Source organism: Hippocampus guttulatus, chromosome 1 (genome assembly GCF_054856545.1).
Source record: "Hippocampus guttulatus isolate MCC_2025c chromosome 1, RoL_Hgut_1.0, whole genome shotgun sequence".
Taxonomy (NCBI): Eukaryota; Metazoa; Chordata; class Actinopteri; order Syngnathiformes; family Syngnathidae; genus Hippocampus; species Hippocampus guttulatus.
Genome location: NC_141261.1, coordinates 14,855,261 through 14,875,411, shown reverse-complemented (window position 1 = coordinate 14,875,411; position 20,151 = coordinate 14,855,261). Strand labels below are relative to the sequence as shown.

The window sequence follows — 20,151 nt, the reverse complement described above, 5'->3', positions numbered from 1 at the left end:
GTAAACGTCTATGATACAAAATATGTTACAATTTGTGCTTGGTCAAACGCTCACATACGCATCGCTTCCGAGTGGCCGAGAAGGAAACTGAGGAATGTCAAAGTGGCCACGTGCACAAGCAGCGCTAATATTTAAGCTAGCAGGCAGTCGGGTTTAGCTTCAGTTTTCTTCCATCGCGACCAAAAAAAAAAAACAACAAAATAAAGTGACTTAAAATTGAATGATTATGAATTGACAGTCTGAAAAATGTCAATCAATTTGATAAAATATCAATGATAAGACTGCGATTGGCTGGCGAACAGTGCATTGTTTGTCTGTAACGTTTCCTGACGTCGACTGGCGACCAGTCCATTGTCTTGTTTTTTCCTGACCGCCAGTCAATTTCAGGGCACCTACTTTGTAGACCCAGGTTGCCCAAGACCGGTCCTCGAGAGCAGTTTTAGATGTCCCCCCCCCCCCCCCCCCCTCCAACACAGCTCATTCAAATGATCAGATCATTAGCCAGCTTTGCAGAAGCCTGATCACGAGCCTGATCATTTGAATCAGGTGATATCTAAAAGCGGCAGGATTGGGGCAAACGGTGGACTGGTCCCCCAGTCTGTCTGGACACAGACAAACAAGCGCTCCCTTTGATAGTCACACCTTTGGAAAATGTCTTCATGCGAGCATGTTTTCAGAAAATGGGAGGGGAAATGCATGCGAGCGCAGCGACGTGATGCAAAATGCATAGGAAGGCCGCAGCCAACATTCAAACCCCAAAACCGTGACGCAGACGTACTGGCCGAGCGGCCACTGTGCTGCTAAGAACCGAATAGCCGAACCAAATTGCTACACGTGACATGTTTCTTCATTCTCGTGCTTTTGTTGGCTTCCTTTTCTTCAACGTCATCACATCAGCATTGTCAGAAGCTCCTTGTTGTAACGATGGAAGAAAGCTGACCTCGGGGATTTTGGCTTCATTCGTCGTCTCGTTCCGTTTATGTCAAACGCGCCGCTCGCAAACATTGCGTCCTATTGTTGATTATTGACGATGCCTTCCCACTTTGCATATTTGGATGTCCACTTTCATCATCAGCAGAGGATAAAGCCGGAAGGACGCGGTGCGTGTTTTTTTTTTTATGTCTGCGAGCCACCGTCCTTGGCCAGCTGCTGACCGTGAGCAGGCACGGGCATCAGGCAAGAGGATGCGGGGCGCACGGGTCGGGCCCTGGCAGAGGTTACAAGGAGGAAATCTTGACGGCGTCGGGGGTGTAGGCGGTGGCGCGCGTATTGCGCAAGATGCCGCCCGGGATGGCGGCGGGCGAGGGCGGCAGGCTCTCGTCGGGCGTGTTGGCAGGCGGCGTGGGGATGCTAATGATGGCGGCGCTGAAGTCTTGCTCGCCGCAGTTCAGCTTGAGGTTGATTTGAGCGTTTAGGCTGGAACGACTGAAACACATACGGCTCCCCGTCAGCGACGACGACACCAAAAATGACATTTGTGTCAAAAATGCTGAAGAATTGACGCTTCACTGATGTGAAGGAGACGAGCGAATTGTTGAAATGTTGCCATGTTTACAGGATGTCCTGAACAGTTTGAAGTTGGAATTGCTTGAATTGCTCAAGACCCGTGGAAGGATTAGATAAATATGTCCAATATACATATTTATTTTTCCATTTGGAAATGTTATTGTAAAAATGTCAGCATTTTGGGAACATTTGGCATCCATAAGGTATTGTGATGAATATTCAGCAAGGAAATCCACCCGTCTTTAGCCACCTGATGGCAGCGGCCATTTTGCCACTTGCTGTCGACTTCAAATGACATCACACTTGTGCGGAATGCCCACAACATGATGACAAATTCCCCAAATGAACAGCAATCTTCCTCGTGGAGCCCCTCTACCGTTCTTCCACCATTCTCAGCTGACGCAAGCCATTCATACTTCAAACTGGTGAAGGACATCTTGGAATCTATTTGGAATCTAAAATTCCCATTTTTTCCCCACATTAAAATGCCTTCATTGATTCACAATCTTCGACCCATTCAAACCATCCCCACTTGAAACAAGACGTACTACAAAGTTACTATAATCACCCTTCCCCAAATCCCCACATTTTTTGCAGTAGATTTTCCGAATTGAGAGACTCATTGAGGACAGCGACGGAGCCATTCGAAAAAAGTTCCCCCAAAATCCGAGGAGAATGTCAAACTAGCGTCGTGACTTTTTTTGCAGAGTGCAAGAATGACGCGCGAATGTGCTTCAGCATTCCCACAAGAGCGGCAATGTTATTTGTCGATGTTTTTGCGGGGTTTACGTCTGCGGCGGTCCAGGCGGGCCCTTTCCGTGCAGCGTGTCGAGCTCCTGCACGCTGCCGCGGCTGACGGACACGGTGGAGTTGGCCAGCCGCATGGCCGCTCGCCTTCGGACGCGGCGGGGGCAGCAGCCCGTCGAGTGGTTTGGCGCCCCCTGCTGACTGGACATGGAGGTGCTGCGGCTGGTCCGGAAGCCCGCCGACTCGGTGATGCACAGCTCACTGTAGTTGAGCTCGTCCGTGAACTCGTGGTTCTGTGGGGAGAGGGCGAAATCGCAGGATGATCAGGCACTCTCAACACACGCAGCTGACGCGACGGTTCCTAGGCTGGCTTCCAACTCCCGGTCTGTCCGAGGCCATCTTGTGCTATTTGCTATCCGTCACATCACTTCTTCTATGCTGTTGCACGGCTCCTGTCCCATCCTAACGTCTTTACTACTCATCTGATCCCTTCCTCATGGGGTGCAGCATTCCTTGGCTCGATTCTTGTCCTGTTGTACTAAGTGGAATAACACTCGAAGCACACTGACTCACGAGGATCACAGGCGAGCTGGGGCCTATCCCAGCCGTCTTTGGGCAGTGGCGGGCTACACCCTGAACCGGTTGCCAGCTTATTCCAGGGCGCACAGAAGCAAACGACCATTTGCGCTCACAATCACACCTCGGGTTCAATCAAGCGACCGTGCATGTTTTGGGAATGTGGGGGGGGGGGGGACCGGAGTACCCGAAGAAAACCCACACACGCGTGGGCAGAACATGCAAACTGCACACAAGAAGGACGGAATTGAACCCTGCACCTCTGCACTGTGAGGCAGACGTGCTAACCAGTCGATCACCGTGCCACCAATTATGATGATGATGATTATGATTTTAATTTTTTATTATTATTATCCATCCATCCATTTTCCGAACCGCTTGATCCTCACTAGGGTCGCGGGGGGTGCTGGAGCCTATCCCAGCCATCTCCGGGCAGTAGGCGGGGTACACCCTGAATCAGTTGCCAGCGAATCGCAGGGCACACAGAGACGAACAACCATCCACGCCCACACTCACACCTAGGGACAGTTTAGAGCGTCCAATCAGCCCGACATGCATGTTTTTGGAATGTGGGAGGAAACCGGAGCACCCGGAGAAAACCCACGCAGGCCCGGGGAGAACATGCAAACTCCACACAGGGAGGCCGGAGCTGGAATCGAACCCGGTACCTCTGCACTGTAAAGCCGACGTGCTAACCACTGGACTACCGGGCCGCATTATTATTATTATTATTATTATTATTATTATTATTATTATCACATGGGCAGTCCAGTGGTCCAGTGGTTAGCGCGTCGAGCTCAAAGTGCAGAGGTACCGGGTGCATTTCCAGCTCTGGCCTCCCTGTGTGGAGTTTGCATGTTCTCCCTGGGCCTGTGTGGGTTTTCTCCGGGTACTCCGGTTTCCTCCCACATTCCAAAAACATGCATGTCGGGCTGATTGGACACTCCAGATTGCCTGCGATTGCCTGGCAACCGGTTCAGGGTGTCCCCCAACTACTGCCCGAAGACGGCTGGGATAGGCTCCAGCGCCCCCCGCGATCCCCCCGGGAAATGGATGGATGATTGGATATTATTATCACCATTATCATCATCATCATCTCATTAGCATCAAAAATGTTGCTAATTGTTGCTAAAAGGGTAAAGTATGAGCTTTAATTAATGGAGACTTCTTTCTTCTTACTTTCTTTCTTTTCTGATTGATATAAAAATGATTTAGTAGATATAAACACATAACGTGGTAGGACTAGATACGTTTTTTTACTTCTTCCTACTCCCTTGAACATGATAACTGTGTTGAATGAAGACTGATTTCTTACTTTTTTTACAATTTTATTTACCTTATTTTCTGTCAAATTATTACTGTATATGTTTTATGTTCAATAAACAAACCAAACCAAACCAAAACCAAACTAATGAGAATGGCTTAGCATTTTCTACTGACCGTGGTCTTCTCCAAACAGTGAAGAAGGTGGTGATGTTGATGTTCGAATGCCGACTTGTTCCTTACGCACAAAGCGCCGCTGTCACTGTCCCGGTCCTGCAGACACACACACGCACACACACACACACACACACACACACACACACACACAAATATATAATCAGAACGTGTGCAGTGTGACGTTCTGCAATGGCAGGGGTTGTCAAAATACAGCACATGCGATGTGGTGTTTTGATCATTTGGTGTTGGTTGAAGCTTCATTCCGTCTTAAAAACAAAATTCAAATTTTCACGGGACATCCCACAAACACGAATGATGTGCGTTGGGTGAATGCGACGTCTCCGTTGTGTCCGTCGTGCGTGCGTACGCGTCTCACCCCGAGGGCTCGGTCTTCTTTGTACTGCAGGAAGGCATTCGTGGTTCCTTTCTTTGCCATGCGGATTCGAGCCAAACGCACTTTCTGAAACACAGATTTGTTATTGACGTTGTGCTGTTCAAGTGTCGCGTGTCGTGTCGTTGGAGTAGTGCGGTGAAAGTAGTGTCGTGCGTGCAGTGTACATAAAGTCGTGCGCAAAGTAGTTTGGCTAAGTGGAGTAAATTAGAGCATGTCGCGAGTTCAGTCTTAGGGGCGAGCTTAAAAGCGGGTCAAACTCTCTCGAGTGTCATGAACACCACGATGTGATCGCGTCGATTTTGCCGTCGACGGCGAGATGGCTTTCCGCCGCCCTGACCTGCTGCGCTCGCATCTTGTCCGCGCGCTGGTTCTGGTGGTAGATCCGACTGAAGTTGGACACGATGACGGGCACGGGGAGGGCGATGACCAGCACGCCACTCAGTGAGCAGATGGAGCCGAAAATCTTCCCGGCGATGGTGTTGGGAACCATGTCGCCGTAACTGCGGACCGCAATGTTGACATGAGGAACTGTGACTTCAAAGGCGGCAATGTCATGTCACGTGACGTCATCCCCCTGTCACGTAATGTCACCCTGGTGGCACGTCATCTTCACTACCCGATATCACCTGACGCCATCCTGTGACCAGATGTCATCCTTTTGTCACATGATGTCATCATGATGTCATCTTCATGCCACCTGATGTCTTCTCATGTGACACGTTGTCACATCATCCTAATGCGCGGGTCGCCTGATGTCACCCTCATGTCACATATCATCCACATGTAGCATAAACATGCGCATGCACACACACACACACACACAAACAAACATACACACACATCCTTCAAAGGAGAGCAGAGGGTGACGAGTGGTCAGACGCCAGGACAAATAAAGGTTTTACAAGAGTGGGAGGTGCCAGAAGGGCCGGTTCTACTGGGATTATGTCATCCTGCACTCAACACGGAGGGAAACTCTGAGGAGGGAATGTTCTAGAAGAGCGGCAACGAGACCCCCCCCCCAAAAAAAAAAGATGTCGGAGTATTGAATGGTGGCCATGGCAACTGTCAGACATACCGACACACAGGAAGCTGACGGGCAACCTCCTAGGAAGCAAAGAAAATTGTTCCACCGCAAGGAGGCAAGGAAACAAGCAAATCAGGACATAAGGAGAGAAGGTTGGGAGAAAAGGAAGGAATGATGCAAAGTCTTCTAATGGGCCTGAAAGTAAACAATCTGATTCCAGATCAAACCTGATAAATGGAAAAAAAAAAAAAGAAAAAAGAAAAGAAATACTCCATTAGTGGCGAGCTAGCCAACCAGGCGCTCGGCTTGATGCCTATCAGCCAATCACGATTCGGCACAGACAGCCAATGCTAATTGATTTATGCTACATTTCACTCTGATGAGACAAAAAAAAAAAAGTCACAGAGTTCCACTTTCAAGCTTTTTCATGGTCATGCAGTTGTCGCTCTCTCATTTCATCCACGAGTTGACTCTCAGGGCTCTCATGTGGTAATTGACTCTTGAGGCTTTTGTTTTGTATTTGACTCTCGTCCAAACTCTCATTTTGGAGTTGACTCTGTGGGCTCTCATGTCATTTCCGACCCTTTCGGTTCTTATTTGGTATTTGTCCCTAATGTGGGCTCTCATTTCGTAGTTGGCTCTACTCGTCTCTCATTTCGAAGGTGACTCTCATCTTGAAGTGGACTCCCTAGGCTCTCATTCTATATTTGACCCTCGGCTATCATTTTGTATTTGACTCTCAGAGATCGGAAATTCCGTTCCAGAACGGAAAAACCCTGCCACGGTTCGACTTTAGCCGCACATGCTTCTCCTCAACCGGCGGGCAAACCAGCTTGCTTTCAAAGTCGACTCTCTCGACTCTGGTTTTGTATTTGACCCGAGGCTGTCATTTCGTCTCTGACTCTTCCGGCTCTCATTTTGTTGTTGGTTCTCCAGACTCTCATTTCACATTTAACTTTGAGCACTCATGTGATCGTTGACTCTCTCGTCAGGGTTTCTTCCCTTGGTTCTCGAATTGCAGTGACCTTTGGCTCGTATTTGACAATATCTGCTCCCTTTTAGATGACTCCCGAGTAATAGGTGACTTTTTTGGCTCTCATGTCGTATTGATTCCAGGTTCCCTGTTATTGTTGAAACTCTTAGGGTCTTATGTAAATGGTAATTCAATTCCCATGACAGAACATGGTACCGCGGATTCAATTTGGCTCAGCAGTTGAAACCATCCGCTCGCTGTCTCGACTCCATACCATTTGACTTTTTCAAAGCTTTTGTGACATCTGTTCAAACCGAGTTGTAGCAAATAACCGACTGCTCACCAATGGATCGTAATATACTGTTGAAGGAGGTTGGAAACATGGGTGGGATTGAATGGAACAGTCCTAAAATGGTTCAGGTCCTACTTGGAGGAAAGGGCTTTCTTGGTGACCACTGGAAGTTTTGAATCTGATTTAATGGCTGTGACATGTGGGGTCCCTCAAGGGTCAGTCCTTGGACCCCTTTAATTCAGTCTTTGTATGTTATCTTTGGGTCAACTGCTTCGGAACGCCAATATTGGCTGTCGTGGTGATGCAGATGGCACACATCCTTATCGATGTCCCCGAATGGCAGCAGTTCGATCAACGAATTGTGTCACAAGAACTAATTCACACATGAAACATAATTTCCTTCAGGGAGGCCAAAACAAAACAGAGGTAATTGTTTTTGGAAATACAGAAAAGAGGGTTGCTCTTCGAAAACACCCGGTGTCACTGTCTTTCGAAACCAAAGACCAAATCGGAAATCTTGGGGTGCTCACACCTGACTTTTCAGCACTCCAAATCACTAAAACAGCCTTTTCCCCACTGAAAATCATATCCGGACTCAAGGACTGCGTGATCCAAGCAGACCAAGAGTAACTTATCCACAAGAGATGATCATTGTAATGGTCTTCTGACTGGACTCCCTCAAAAGAGCTTCAAACAGCTACAGCTCATCCAGATACACACACACGCACACGCACACACACACACACACGCACACGCACGCACACACACACACACACACACACACACACATTTTTTTGCCCAAAGATTGACTTTTGAAGCAACCAACTTCCCACGATCAACCCGATCGCACACGTGCAAGCACACACACACACACACACACACACACACACACACACACACACACACACACACACACACACACACACACACACACACACACACACACACACACACACACGCATGCACGCACGCACGCAGATGCCCAATCATGCAGTTGCGCACATTTGCACGCACGCCACGATGAGCAACGGTAGGAATGGCCCGAACATGAACGAAAGCTAAAGACATAAACACACAAATCTTTTTTTTTCCCCACCCATTTCCTCCTCCCACCCCTTGCGGTCGACTTGGGACCAGTCCGCTGGCTCCCGGTCAATTGCGATCGACGTATTGGGCACCCCTGCCTTAAAATAAGAGGTAATTCACTGACTAGCTTAGCACTTGGTGCCATTGTTTGCACATGAGCGATGATTCAGTCATCTTATTGGTTGCCCTCCATGTCAATCAAGTAACGGGATTGATGATAGGCAGACGTGGGGCGTTCTGTGTATTTAGCGCCTTTGTTTGAATGGCAGAGCCACTGCTGAGGTGTTTTCGACGCTTGTCGCGTGAAAGCCCGGGAGCCGCATCGAACCAGTCAAAGAGCCGCATGCGGCTCACGAGCCGCGGGTTGGCCACCCCTGCTCTCAGGTCTCATGTCGTAAGGCCTTTTCACAATACGCTTGCAGTGCGTACACATGATGGCACCCCGGTGGAAGCAGGGAGTAAACAGGCCGGCTTTTCCCTCCGCTTTCGATGAGGAATAGACCGCCCCTCTGCAAGTACGTATGTGTCATTGTTCCAAAGGTTAGCCCTGTGTTTTCTCATTTTAAAAAGGAGGAAGATGAGATGACTCGCAGAAAAACGAGTTATGGGCGCATCCTACACTAATGGACCAGTGGGAACTTGGAGAGTTTCATCTCATTCGTGTGCTCCAGTTGCACCAAGACGACGGCTTGGTGGTCTTATTTCAGGCCGAGCAGGGAGCAGTTTAAAAGCCTCCTGCAGAGAACTGGCACAAGCTTCACTGCATCTGCGGTCCCGCCCCCTCAGCCCATGTGCACAGTGAGCGGGTTCGTCGATGGCGCGCTGCTAAGTGCGGCGTGAAAAGGCCTTTAGATGACTCTGGTCAGACTGTGGTTGACTGTCTTGGCTCTCGTCAAGCAGTTGACTCTATGGTTGCAGTTGCCTCGCGAGTCACAGTTGACTCTCTTGGCACTCATCTCGCCTGACGGTGAAGGAGTTGTTGTAAATGTGTCATCATTTCGTGGTCACCGTCACAAAGATGTCAGTATCGAGGGTTTGTTGATCAGTTCCAGTGCGTCTTAAAGAGCGATGGAGTCCTGTTCTTCTTCATCCTCCTCATCTTTTGTCCTCTGTGAGATCTCCCCCCCGCCCCTCCTCGTAGGCAACCATGTTTAATTGTTAATGTGATGATGAAAGTTGCAGGAGGGAGGATGCTGGTTCCGTGTTTTCTCCCCACCTGCTGAAAATGTGACTCTCTTTCTAGCCATTAGTTTTGAATGTACTTCATCTTCGCAGGATTCGATTGTACTACGCCGTCTCTATTGGCACGTTTCGTCAAATGTCCTGACGGAAAGACATACGACAGGATATGAAATTAAATTACTGTCCTGTTATTTTTTAATATAGTATGCTTCGCAGTCACGGTACTGGTCAGATATAGAATGCACCGGAACTTACTTTGTCTTTTTTACAATAGTGCGTATAGTCCGAGTTGACGTTACTTTCCGCTACACACAAACCGACGCAGTAACGCTCACAGCTACACTTACGAGCACGCTCAATATCACATACGGGTCCACTGTAACACTCACCAGCACACAGTACAGTGAAACTCCTCTACAACGAAATCACATTTGCAGCCAAAAAAAATCACAACAGGGGACTTTTCACTGTAGCGAATTTTATCTCAGACGTAAACATGGACACACTCAAAAAACGCATATGTGTACTTTTTATTTTTATTGCAATAGTGCATAAGTATGAGCATACACTTGTTTGACACTTCATATAGCCAGCGTAGAAAGATAAAAAGGGAAAGAAATTGCAAAATTTACGATCAGCATTTACTTTCACTTACATCAATTTCTTGCATAATGTCTTTTATTTTGCTTCCTCCATCTTTCATTTTTATTACCTTTATCTTGTCTTCAAGCGTTAAAGCTTTTCTTAACTCCTTGGTATGCAAAGGCCCGTTTTGTCGCTATTTTAGCAATGCAACGTTACCAGTGTGGTGGTTGCTCTTGCCGTTTCCGATCAAAGCAGTAGAGGTCGGAGTGGCATGCTCAGCTGCTGGATTAGACTTTTGCGGAAGGCTTGTTTTCCTTGTAGTGAATCTCGTTGCGAGGCAAGAGCAAAGAAAAATATTTCGTATAACGGAACAGGGAGTCCCCCTGTTCCGTTATACGAAATATATATTGTTGTAGGGGGAGCAGAAAAGTGGGACTGGCTTTCAGCCATGAACATTTTTTCACACTAGGGGGAATTTTTCGCCCATGTAGGTTTCGTTGTAGAGGAGTTTCACTGTAATACTCACTGCTGCCCACAAGTACATACACGTAGTTACACAAACTACTATACTTGAGCACAGAGTAACACGCGCACTAAAATACAGTAAAACCCACTTGTACACACGAGGACTCATCGCTACACACACACACTTACTCTATGAGATGATGACACCTTAGTTTCGATAACATTGTCACAAGGCTACACAATGCAGCCACGCTGACAGGACCGTACCAGCGTCAGTTTATCCATCAATATGGTATCCATCCATCCATCCTATTTTTATTTTTAGTCTTCGTGACAGGGGTTCACTTTGGCCTTGGAAGCCAAGTTCAGCATTCGCTTCAATGATATCTGGCATCTAGCGTCGTGAATGGGTATAATGTCTAGACCCCGAATATAAGACCACCCACACTTTTTCAGTCTTATTTCAATGCAAAAAAAAAAAAACAGTCTTATATTCGGGCCAATACGGTATATGGAGGCCTACCTGGCTCCGTAGGCGGGTCCCGGTGACCCAACCTACGGGGAAATGAAAACATGATCCAAGACTCTAACTCATCGTAAATGGTCTGTGAGCCGCGCTTTGTCTGGTCCGTCATGTAGGACGTGTTCGCCAGTGGCATAAAAGCTCCAGGCAATTTGGAAATCCTCGAATCATTGGGACACACAAAGCCCTCCAATATGGTCAGGTGACGGCTCACAGAGAGGCTGAACACGACAGTACAAGATTAAAAAAAAAAATGATGAATACAAAGTGAAAGTGGATATAAAAGTCTGCATCTATATTCAGCTCCCCCCGGTTATTTTTAGAGCACAGTTTGAATAAAATGTCACATCTATTTGTCTATCTATCGATCTATTTCTCCGTCCGTCCGTCCAATCATCCATCTGGCTCGCTGGCTTGGTATCTCCAATTCAGGGGTCACCAATGTGGTGCCCGCAGGCCTGTTCTAAAACCCGTGAACTGTTGCAGATTGACACTTATTTGCTTCATAATTATCGTGAGAAAGCATTCACATGATTAGTGTCTTCTGTGAATGAATATTCATTTTGAATAATGACATATAATTGTCCGCCTTGCCTCTCCGGCTGTCTATAGTCTGTTTACTCATCAATAAATCAACCGAGTGATTGGATACGGGTCATGATAAAGTTTTCTTGTTACCGCTGAAGCCGCCAACTATAAGTTCTCCGTCACGGTCGTCGTCGCCGTGGTGGCGGCCAGGGGAGCAGAGCAATAAAAAGATGAGATGATGAGAAGAAAAAAAAAAAGTGAGCCGATGCAGAGTGCCTGTGATAACAAAGTCAGCAAACAAAGAGCAGCGAGAAAAAAAACAAGACTCGGCGAAGAAGAAGCTTCTGTGATTCAGTACAACAGCTGCTCTGAGCTGCATCCGGGAAGCTGAACCCAGAATCTTTCCACTATGAGACAGCCAGGGCTCTCTTTTTATTTCCGAGCGCAATTTGAGCCCTAAAGCGCAATCCAATTGTGTGCCACGGTTTCTTCTTTTGGTATTTTGCTCGACTTTGCGCAGGTAGAATTGGTCATAAAGGGGAGGTTTGCGCCGTTGTGGGACGGAATGTAACCTCTTCGTAGTAACAGCTCTCATTTGCATTCAAATCAGGACAATTGGACGCCAGGGCATGTTTGACATTGCAGAAACGGAAATAATCGCATTGAGTGCATGACATTGGCAGCTAGTGCAAGATCTCCCCTTTGCGGATGAGGCAGCCGACTGCGCATGTGACATGGACAATTGGAAACCTCCGAAATTGCACTCTTGAGACCATGTAGTCCTCCCCCTCCTCACCACCACCACCACACAGTCAAGGCAGCGCTATTAAAATGATTAAAATTCGTTTCCTGAATTGATTTCACAGAAATTGTCATTATCCCACATTGTCGTCATGAAAAAGATGGCATCCACCACGCACTGCCTGCGCCTTGATCAAATACACCAAAATCACACCTCACCACCTGCGTCACACAGCAGACTTCCTAATTAGGTAGTCTCAAATGTAGCCTCGTTTTTGTTGCCAAATTGCAAGATGTACCGATTGGCATAGCAACTCGCTAAATTACACTTGCCCCAGCACGAAAAAGGAGATTTTTCAGTTCAATTCAATTCAATTGTATTTATAGAGCACTTTCGAACAGCCATCGCTGCATACAAAGTGTTGTACATGGAGCAATTTAACATATACAATAAACAGTAAAACAAATCGCTAACAAAGACGGTAGACAGCACCGAACAGTATAACCAAGAACAAATCTAAGTCATGCCAATGCGAGTGTTACCAAATTATCAGCCGCATCGGGGGCATGGCCGTGTGCTGCAACGCCCGGTGAGGCGTAACATGGTCCCAAACATGCTCGACTCGACTTGCCCGGGTACCAAAATTGAGATGCGTCCGTTTTGACACCGAACGCTCGAAAAAAGAAAATCGGGCCGCCAGTGCACATGCTGTTGCATTCAACTCCCATCAACATAGTTCTTTGGCAGTGAGATGCCACGCGATAGACCACTAACGTAGCCCCTTATCTCACATCAACACTTTGACTCACTATTCCAGATGACAATGTGCTGTGACTCGCAGCAATCAAAGACAAGCGCAGGCTGTGACTTGCGGCAACATTCCCCAACAACAAAGGACAACACGCCGTGACTCTCTGCGGCCCATAGCTAGCTGCCTGCTGTGACTCACTACTACTGGAAGGCTGAAAGTGTGCGTTTGCCCATCTGCGACGACACACATTGGTTAAGACACCGTGACCATACCGTACAACGTGTGGGCGGCGGCGGGATGCGGATTGGTCGCCACGCTTGAGCAGCGCGGCGTGGGCGGCGCGCTCAGCGGGACACACAAACGCGTGCGCGGTCGCTATGGCGACACGCAAGCAAACGAGGAATGGGAGAGAGGGGTGGGGGGGGGGCACGGAGGGGCGACTCACCCCAGTGTCGTCATGGTGACGATGGTGTACCAGAAAGAGGCTGGGATGGAGGTGAAGGTGGAGCCCTTGGTCCCCTTCTCCGCGTAGAACATGACGGTGGCGAAGATGATGATGGCCATGGTGAGAGAAAAAAGCAGGAAGCCCAGCTCCGAGGCGCAGCTCTTGAGCGTGTAGCCCAGAATCCTCAGACCTTGGGAGTGACGCGAGAACTTGAAGATCCGGAAGACGCGGAAGACCCTCAGCGTGACAAAGGCCCCGCTCACGTCCTCGTTCTCGGGCATGACCAGGCCGATGTAGTAGGGCATGATGGCCACCACGTCGATGACCGACATGACCGAGCGCATGAACTTGCAGCGACTGGGAGCGGCGAACAGACGCATCAGGTACTCGAAGGTGAAGATGAGCACGCACGCCGTATCCATGCAGAAGAAGGCCAGCTGGTACTTCTCGCCGCACGGGAGGTCCTTGACACTGCCCTTGGGGGGCCGGCAGGGGACCGTCTCCACCACGTTGGCGATGACCGACACGGCGATGAAGAAGCCCGTCACGTAGTAGAAGACCAGCGCCATGGTGGACGTGTGCGGGTTTTCGAAAGCTCGCCACAGACGCTCTCTGGGGGTACTGTGCGGGGGCAGGGGAGCGTCCATCGCTTCGTTGGCTTCCGTGTCCTCGGCCAGACGCTCCTGGTTCTCTTTTTTCCGGTCTCGATATTCCTTGGAAGCAGAGAAGGGGGGGGGGGGGGTAGGGGGGGTATATACAGTAAGCTTAGTACGCGCCACAGTGTGGACAGGGACGAGCTGGGCCACAAACGGCAAGAAAGTAACTCAGGCCATTTATAAACAGGTTTAGAACTGAGGCCACAAGATGGCAGCAAAACCAATCTGTTTGTCTAAATGAAGCGCCACAACTCACTTCAACATATACATAGTACCTTGGCACCCAGAAGCCACGTTGTCAAAACATGGTGTCAAAACACGATTTTTGTCCACAGGTAGCCCCTTCAACTCACTTCAGTTTCTTGCCTCAAGATGCCAGAAGATGGTGGCAAAGTACTCTTTTTGTCTCAATGACGTGCTTCATTTCGTCATAGTTCGATGGCACCAAGATTCTCAGCTCAACTCAACTTTATAGAGCACTTTAAAACAACCACCGCTGTATACGTGGAGCAAAAAGAATTCATACAACAACAAACAATAAAACAATAAATCAAGAACAAAGACAGTAGAAAGCTCAAAAACAGTCAAACTGAAAATCAAGTCTCGTGCTGAGTCAAAAGCCAAGGGTAAAAATGGGATGACGCAAAGTGGCGGTAAATCATTACTTTTGTTTAAAATGAAGCTCCCTGCCTCACTTCAACATAGTTCCTTGGCATCGAGATGCCACAAGATGGTTCCAAAGCACAAATGGTATTGAAATAAAGTGCCTCAACTCACTTCAACACAGTTCCGCGGCATCAAAATGCCACAAGACGGCACCGCTTTAGCCCAGCGGTTCTCAGACCTGAAACTTCCAAGGAGGAAATGAGGGGTTTTGCTTACCTCCATGCAACAGTCACCGATGATTTCGGGCACGATTCCGTAGAAGGCCAACTCCTCATCGAAGGCTTGGATGCATTCGTGTCGTGGGTAATGCAGCTTCCCGGTGCGGTAGAAATTGAGAATGTGGCGGAACATTTCGGGGTCCCTGTCGAAGAAGTACTCCTGAGTATCGTCGTTGTAGAAGAACTCTTTTTCCGAAGAGCCTAGCAGCGTGTCGGGATAGCGGTCCAGTGTATTCTTCCATGTCTAAGCAAACAAAGCAAACAGACAGACAAACAAACAAGTATGTTCCGTTCACAAGTGAGTGGTGAGGATGTGGTTTGGCTTTCGGGTTGCAGAGGGCAGGTTTTAGTGGAAGACGTTGTGGAGGTGGTTGAGTGTTAAGATTAGCGTTAGCTAGCTAGCTCACCAGCCGGCCAGCCAGCCAGCTAGCTAGCTAGCTAGCTAGATAGATAGATAGACCTGACCTGTACACGTATATTTAGCACAAGTGTGCACGTTTATAATTGAGATGTGGCTGTGTTCAGAATTAACCAGCACCCACCTGTCACCATTTGCCTCTGATTGACCTCAAATAAATGTTAGCAGTTTGACTAGGCTGTTAGATTAGGCCTCTTAACTCATTCACTCCCAAAGACGTTTTTAAACGTCTTTTTAGACTTGGTCCATAATTGGCTAGTACTGAATGAGTTAATAAATAAAAAGTGATACAGACCCATTAGGCATAGGTTAGGGTTGGGTTTGGGATTATGAGGTCCGTTTCAGATTTAAAAGGGAAGTCACGTCCAATATTTACTTTACAATACGTTCTTTGCGGCCCCACTCGTCTGAAGACAATATTCTGATGAATATTACGTTTGTGGAATGTGAATCCAGCAGCCAAATCCACCCATTTTTATCGATCTCAGGGGGCGGGCATTTTGCCACTTGCTCAAGTTGCTCAGAGCTCATCTCGTGAGCGTCACGTGACCAAACAGAGGTGACCCGTGATCGGTCGTTACCTGAGCCCTGAGCAACTGTGATGTTTTCAGTCGACCGCACCAAGGCAAAATGGCCGCCCCCCCCCCCCCCCCCTCTGAGATAGATAGAAACGGTTGCATTTTGCTATGCAATTCATATTCCACAAACGCAATATTCATCGGAATATGTTAGACTCGTTTAGACGAGTGGGAGCACATAGAATATTATCGTAAAGATTTTTTTTTTGTTGACTTGGCGAGAGTTACTTTTAGGGTTGCAACCTCTTTGGAGCCCCTTACCTGAAAGCGGACCCCGCTGACATTGACATAGAGAATTTCGTCTGATCTGGATGAGTTGTCCACAGGGGGTTTGGGCATGGTCTTCTTGGCCAGCGGCAGCCAGCCCACGGCCGCCGCCCGCGCGAATGGCAGCCATGTTGCCACGCCGGCCGCCATCTTGCATCAAACCCAATCAGACTTGGGGCTGTGGGGCACGTCACTGACCCGGCCCTGACTTCCTGGTAAGGCGGGGGCTAATCATATTGATGAGGGGGAGGGGCATAGGGACAGGGGGGGGGGGGGGGACCAGTCGCCGCTGGGCGTCACGTCATTCAAAAAAAAATTGCAGGAGGTGCAGATGACACTCGGGGGGGGGGGGGGGGGGGGTGACGAAAAACAACAATTGACCTGCCGTTCGGATCCAAATAAAAGTGTGTGTTTGCGTGGGCGTGTTGCGACACCGCAGTCGTATTAAATTGTGATGATGCTGGTGAAGTTGCAAGCTCGACACAATCTCCTCCTCCTCCTCTAAGTGTTTCTCGGCTTCATCTGCAGCTCCACGTCGTCGCCGCCGCCCTCGTCCTCGTTGGTCCTAACTTCCTGTTGCTGCTCCCTGCTCTCATTGGCTGAGCGGCGGCGGGTCGGCGTCCATGTTTGGTCGTTCTGTCAGACGGAGGGGGGAAAAAAAAATAGGGACAAAGTGAGAAGGAGCAGAGACATGGGGAGAAAAGGATGGAGGCCTCAGGAGGAAGGCTCTCAAAAAATCTACAGTAATCTGATTACTGACTCTGTGTGTGTGGCTGAGTGTGTGTGTGTGTGTGCGTGTGTGTGAGAGAGAGAGAGAGAGAGCATGTGTGTGTGTGTGTGTGCATGCACGTTGAGAGCAGCTAGTCAGAACAGTCCAGTCAGGCTGAAAGTTTGATTCATAATTCATGAACACACTTTTGACTTGTGCGCCGCGTGTGTGTGTGTGTGTGTGTGTGTGTGTGTGTGTGTGTGTGTGTGTGTGTGTGTGTGTGTGTGTGTGTGTGTGTGTGTGTGTGTGTGTGTTGAGGAGAGAGGCTTGAAACTCTAACCTGAGGCCAACAGTACCACAAAGGCTGAAGCATGTCAAAGACTACTCATGAAACCAGACACAGAAGTAAAAGATCAAAGGATGTTGAAGACCGAAACCCGTAGACAGAAATGTACAAGACGGAAACATGTGCATGGGAGCAAGAAGAAAAAAAAATAGCATGTATACAACGTAAGCATGTGTAAGACCGTAGCATGAAGACACAAGCCTGTCGACTGAAGCGTGTCGACAGAAGCAGACGCATGTTGACAAGCATGTACAAGACGGAAATATGCACTCAGGAGCATGAAGACATGAAAAAAAAAACCCAGAAACATAAAGACAAAAACCTACAGAAGAGCGAAACTGAAGCATGTTAGGAGACCGAAGCATGAAGCCTGAAACAGGTGCGATGCAGAAACATGTCCATGCCATCCCGAAGACAAAAGCATGCAGAAAAAACACAAGCATGTTCAAGACTGAAGCCTGAAGAGAGAGAGAGAGAAGCACGTGGAAGACTTCTCCAACCTCACATAGACAGAACCGAGGAAAGAAAGCCTCAAAAACTCACACCCAGTCACCGAGTGGACTCATGCAGACTCAAAACTGACTTGAATAGACTCAAACGGACTCGTACTGAGTCACGCTGACGAATCAAGCCTCAGGCTGATTCGTACTGACTGACCCTGACTCGTAGAGGGTAAAAAAAGACTCTTAGGCTCTCACGATTCGTCAAAACTGGCTCGTATCGACTCACACTGACTTGTATTGACTCAGGTTGACTTGTATTGACTCAAAGTGACTCAAAAAGAATCACCTTTGTCCAAACGAACTTGCAGAGATCGATACCGACCGATAAAGACCCGCTCACAGCCAAATAGACACGCACTCGCTGAGTTACCGACTCGCTCGCCTCACACTTTGCAATTTGAAGGAAGGGATTCTTAAAGACACACACCGACTCTTCAAACCAGACTTTGACAGACCCGCACCGACTCGTTTGGACGTCCACTTGCCGACTCGCACAGACACGACCTTGCAACGGCGAGCGACGCGACCCCTGTGAATGCGCGTATTGACTCGCGCTCCTCGACTCACAGCGACACACGCCGACTGGCGAAGACTCACGCCGTGTCGTATCGGACTTTGATTCACTGAGTCGTACGCTGACCGAACGGACTCAAGCCGTCTTATACTGAAACACACGGAAGCAAACTGACTCCTGCGGACTCGCATTCGATGACTTCACTATGGACTGACTCTGACTCGAATAGAGTGAAACGGAATCTTAAAGATTCACACTGCCCTGGATGGAGTTTGACTCCAAAGTGACTCCAGAGCAAAATGTTAGGACTCGATGAACTTTTGGTGCTTCCCAAAAGGTTCATTTTCAGCCGACTGGAAACTACCGAGGCAAGTGTGTGTCAGTGTTCATCAAATATTCATATGAATCGCGTATGTGCGCGTGCGTGCGTGCGCACTCGCCAACGTAAATTAAACACACCAAAGTCCATCACTAATTTATACGACTGGATTATGTCACACACGTGCACGTGTTGTGTTCTCTCTTCTCTTGCCTTCCCTTCGATGATGTTTGCCGTTCGTCGTCGGCTTGCGGCTTCTGCTCAACTTCTCTTCTATTCTGTCCCAATCTATTCTGGGCGCATCAGTGAATGTGGAGCACATCTCATCCTACTTACCTCTGCTGCTTCTGACGCCCTTCCACCAGGAAGAGGAGGAAGACGAGGAAGACGAGGAGGAGGAGGATGATGATGATGAGGAAGAAGAAGAAGAAGTTTCCGGATGGAAAGAGGAGGGGGAGTGATGAAGAAAAGGCGGACGAGTCTTCTTTTTCGTCGTCGGGCTGTTGTGCTCTGCCGCGGCGGCAACAAGCACATCTGCTGTCATCCTCTCTCGCTCTCTTCCCTGTACGCACACACACACACACACACACACACACACACACACATCCACGTATATACACAAGAAGATACACACAGATGGAGGCTCCACCTCCACCGGCTCGCTCGACCCTCTTGCTTCTCTCTCTCTCTTCTATTTCGTGTCATTTCTCACCTCCTCTTTTCCTCTACATACATGCACACTCACACACACACACACACACACACACACACACACACACACACACACGCAAGCACCTGCGCTGGTCATCACCTATGATCACATTGCGGCCGCCACGTTGCCATGTACTTTATTGCCCTCGTCATCATCGCGGCGCCATCACGCGTTAAGGCCGCAACGGCTTGCATCTCGAAACAGCAAGACGGTTACCGGGGTATCAAACCTTCGAGCAAAATTGCACACGCACACTCAATAATGAATGCCAGGGTGCGCTGGTCAGCTGTCGTTTTGCCGACATCGCACCGGCCATCATCAAAATTTCATGGCTTAAAAGTTACCACCTCAGCACTATGCCACGTGTCCACTAGGGGGGCAGTGTGCCAGGGGGGGCCACATGGTCTCGTCGACGGATGCCCTCAAGAAACTTGACTCTTCAAGACACCGAATTGTCAAGAATCAAAACTAAATCGTCTAGACTTGTATAGACTAAAAAGCGAATTTCGGGTTCACACTGAAACATCAAGGATGAGTCGTATCGACTCACATGGACTCTTGAAAGACTCCTATGGACTCATACTGACACATACTTACTCGCATTTACTCATACCCAATGACTTGTGTTGACTCAAATGCGCTGTTAAGAGACTCCACTGACTCATCAAGAGTCAAACCGACTCGCATCGACTCATCAAGAGTCAAACCGACTCGCATCAACTCCCGCTGACTCGTATGGACTGCAACAGACTTGAAAACTCACTGACTCCTACAGAGTCACACTGGATTCTAAAAACTCAATATCAGATAGACTCCCATTCGCTTGTGTGGACTGAAACAGACTCTTGAAGACTCAAACTCACGCATACTGACTTGTATAGACTTAAACCGACTCTTCAAGACTCACACTGATTCTTAAAGACTCAGGCTGATTCCTATTGAGTCGCAATGAACCGGCAAGACTCAAACCGAGGCGACGACACGCG

The 20,151-nt window shown here is 48.5% G+C and overlaps 1 protein-coding gene across 1 annotated transcript; it reads right to left on the bottom strand.

Moving 5' to 3' along the window:
- Nucleotides 1–470: 470 nt before the first annotated feature.
- On the bottom strand, nt 471–19,019 carry kcnd1 (potassium voltage-gated channel, Shal-related subfamily, member 1). The gene is made up of 9 exons (XM_086112757.1): nt 18,790–19,019; nt 16,057–16,698; nt 14,798–15,043; nt 13,260–13,972; nt 5,001–5,163; nt 4,646–4,729; nt 4,270–4,365; nt 2,296–2,546; nt 471–1,425 (listed from the first exon to the last, which is right to left on the bottom strand). The coding sequence occupies exons 2-9, from the start codon at nt 16,210–16,212 to the stop codon at nt 1,218–1,220; spliced, it is 1,917 nt and encodes a 638-aa protein (XP_085968883.1). The 5' UTR covers nt 16,213–16,698; nt 18,790–19,019; the 3' UTR covers nt 471–1,217.
- Between the last annotated feature and the right edge of the window lie 1,132 nt (nt 19,020–20,151).